Source organism: Amphimedon queenslandica, unplaced genomic scaffold (assembly GCF_000090795.2).
Source record: "Amphimedon queenslandica unplaced genomic scaffold, v1.1 AMPQUscaffold_6993_Cont21052, whole genome shotgun sequence".
Lineage (NCBI taxonomy): Eukaryota > Metazoa > Porifera > Demospongiae > Haplosclerida > Niphatidae > Amphimedon > Amphimedon queenslandica.
This window is the reverse complement of record NW_003552719.1, coordinates 1-1988: the sequence shown is the minus strand read 5'-3', so window position 1 is coordinate 1988 and position 1988 is coordinate 1. Positions and strand designations below refer to the sequence as shown.

General features: G+C 34.3%; 1 protein-coding gene and 1 long non-coding RNA gene across 2 annotated transcripts; both read left to right on the top strand.

Annotated features, from left to right (window-relative positions):
• The first annotated feature begins 6 nt into the window (after positions 1 to 6).
• LOC105315913 (uncharacterized) lies at positions 7 to 886 on the top strand. The gene is made up of 4 exons (XM_011410688.2): positions 7 to 176; positions 224 to 277; positions 324 to 389; positions 439 to 886. Exons 2-4 carry the CDS (start codon positions 239 to 241, stop codon positions 757 to 759), a joined length of 426 nt encoding a protein of 141 aa, XP_011408990.2. The 5' UTR covers positions 7 to 176; positions 224 to 238; the 3' UTR covers positions 760 to 886.
• A 394-nt stretch (positions 887 to 1280) lies between these two features.
• Positions 1281 to 1772, top strand: LOC109591872 (uncharacterized). The gene is made up of 2 exons (XR_002190052.1): positions 1281 to 1471; positions 1675 to 1772. It is a non-coding gene; the product is annotated as an uncharacterized LOC109591872 (long non-coding RNA).
• The last annotated feature ends 216 nt before the right edge of the window (positions 1773 to 1988 follow it).

Sequence of the window (1988 nt, the reverse complement as noted above, 5' to 3'; positions counted from 1 at the left end):
CCAAATATTCCGTATCAAGATCAGTACATTATGTATGTGATGGGTGTCCTGTCTCATCAAAGGTTCATTATCTCACACCAGCAAAGTATCAAGTCAAATATCCTACAATCACTTGTGAAGTAAGCACAACATATCGACCACTGACAGAGAAAGAAAAGAATTGGTTTACTGAGAAGGTAATCATGTTAATTTAACACACTATGTATAACATTATTGATCTCAGGTGGAAACAAAGGACATGGAATCAATGGACAAAGTTGGAGCTAAATCTAAACAGGTATAGCAAGCAGTAAACTTATTTATAAATTCAATGAATGTTTTAGGAGGACAAGTCACATGAAGCTTGTGTACCTGATGTTGTATCTGGTGCAAGTACAGCTCAGAAATCTGTTAGTATACATGTTTTCATTTATTTAAATTATTATTGCTATCTTTTAGGACCCTGTCAACAAGAGGGAGCCAATTGATATATTCAAAGATCATTATGCTGATCTCATTGAGTGTATATCTGCAGATCATAATCTTGGGAGAGTTGCAGATCATTGTGTAGCACTGATAAGTGACATTACATTTGATAAAACCATGACTGCTGGTATCTCCAACTATGAGAAAGCACGTTCACTTGTGAATGAGCTACGCCTTAATCTCAAAGCATCCAAAGATCAACGCCAGTATTTATTGAAACTAATTAGCATATTCTACAAAATAAAAGATCCAGCATTGTCTGAGATAGCTGATACCATGAAATCAGAACTCTGAGGTCATCCTAATGACTAACACTAGTTTAACATACTTGCTGATTATTAAAATTAATTATTACTGAACAATGTTGTATTACTATTACTCCATTAGTACTTTGCTAATCTGTTAACTTAAACTACATTAAACCATAGACTAGTTTTGAGTGGGCGTAAAAATTAATTAATATGCACTGAACTGCTGATGAGGCACTTGCTGAGAGTAGACCTAGTTTTGAGTGGGTGTAGAGTTTAATCAACAAAGATAGGTTTACAATGATTATCTACAACTAACTGGAACTAATTAACATTTAGCTGGAGCTAATTTGTTTGTTCCTGGAGGCAATGACAGTGTTTTGTAAGTTGCTGACATTATTTTGTTTATCAAAGAAATTAATACAGTTATTTGTTGGGTACATTTTTTGTTTTTGTAAATTTATCCCTATGTACATTTATAAGTAAAGTTCTGATTCCAGCTCCTAGGAGTAGTCATCTTAAAACCCAGAAGCACTACCACCTTCCCAAGGGAAGGCAGCATTAGCCTGGTATCAGTTATCATAATGATATGTGTCTTTACCATTAGAGTTTCAGTCAGGTTGTGTCCAGCACATGAAGGAGTTAAGAGGAGGGACTAGTTTAATTGATTATTGTTTGAATATGTCTACCTTGCTTGAACTGAGAGAGAAGAGAAGAGAATATTTAATGGGAGGCAGCAAAACAGAGCAACAAGAAAGGTACTATATATTGAGAAATTTCACTTGTCACTACATATAATTTTTACATATTTTTGCAATCGCAAAATTTATTATGAAATTACAAACAAAACATGTGCAGTCTTTTTGTAAAATTTATACAATAGCCAATCAGTACCTCAAAATTTTTCTATCATTAACATATGTACATGTATTTATCAATTCTCCATTACATTTATATTGAGACATTAAGAGAATGCAATGGTCTATGAGAAACTGGGTAACCTTGGTAATGACACACAATACAAGAACATGGCAGACACCTGTCAGAGAGACTTACTTATAAAAGAATTAGAAAGCAAGTAAGAAGATAAGAGAAGGTGGAAGAGGAGACAGATGGAAGTGATGGATAAGAGAGAGGATGAAAGAGAGTGATGTACATGTACATGTAGTGGGGTGGAAAGGAAGGGAAAAGGGCTGGACAAGAAATTTGAGTAGATATGATAAGCTTTGATAGTCAGACTATGATTACATAACCTTTCCTCCTCTTTGTTCATGT

Coding starts and splice junctions, on each gene's coding strand:
- LOC105315913 (XM_011410688.2), top strand. CDS start 239: ATGGAATCAATGGACAAAGTTGGAGCTAAATCTAAACAG. Junction 278..323: donor TTGGAGCTAAATCTAAACAG/GTATAGCAAGCA, acceptor TGAATGTTTTAG/GAGGACAAGTCACATGAAGC. Junction 390..438: donor CAAGTACAGCTCAGAAATCT/GTTAGTATACAT, acceptor GCTATCTTTTAG/GACCCTGTCAACAAGAGGGA.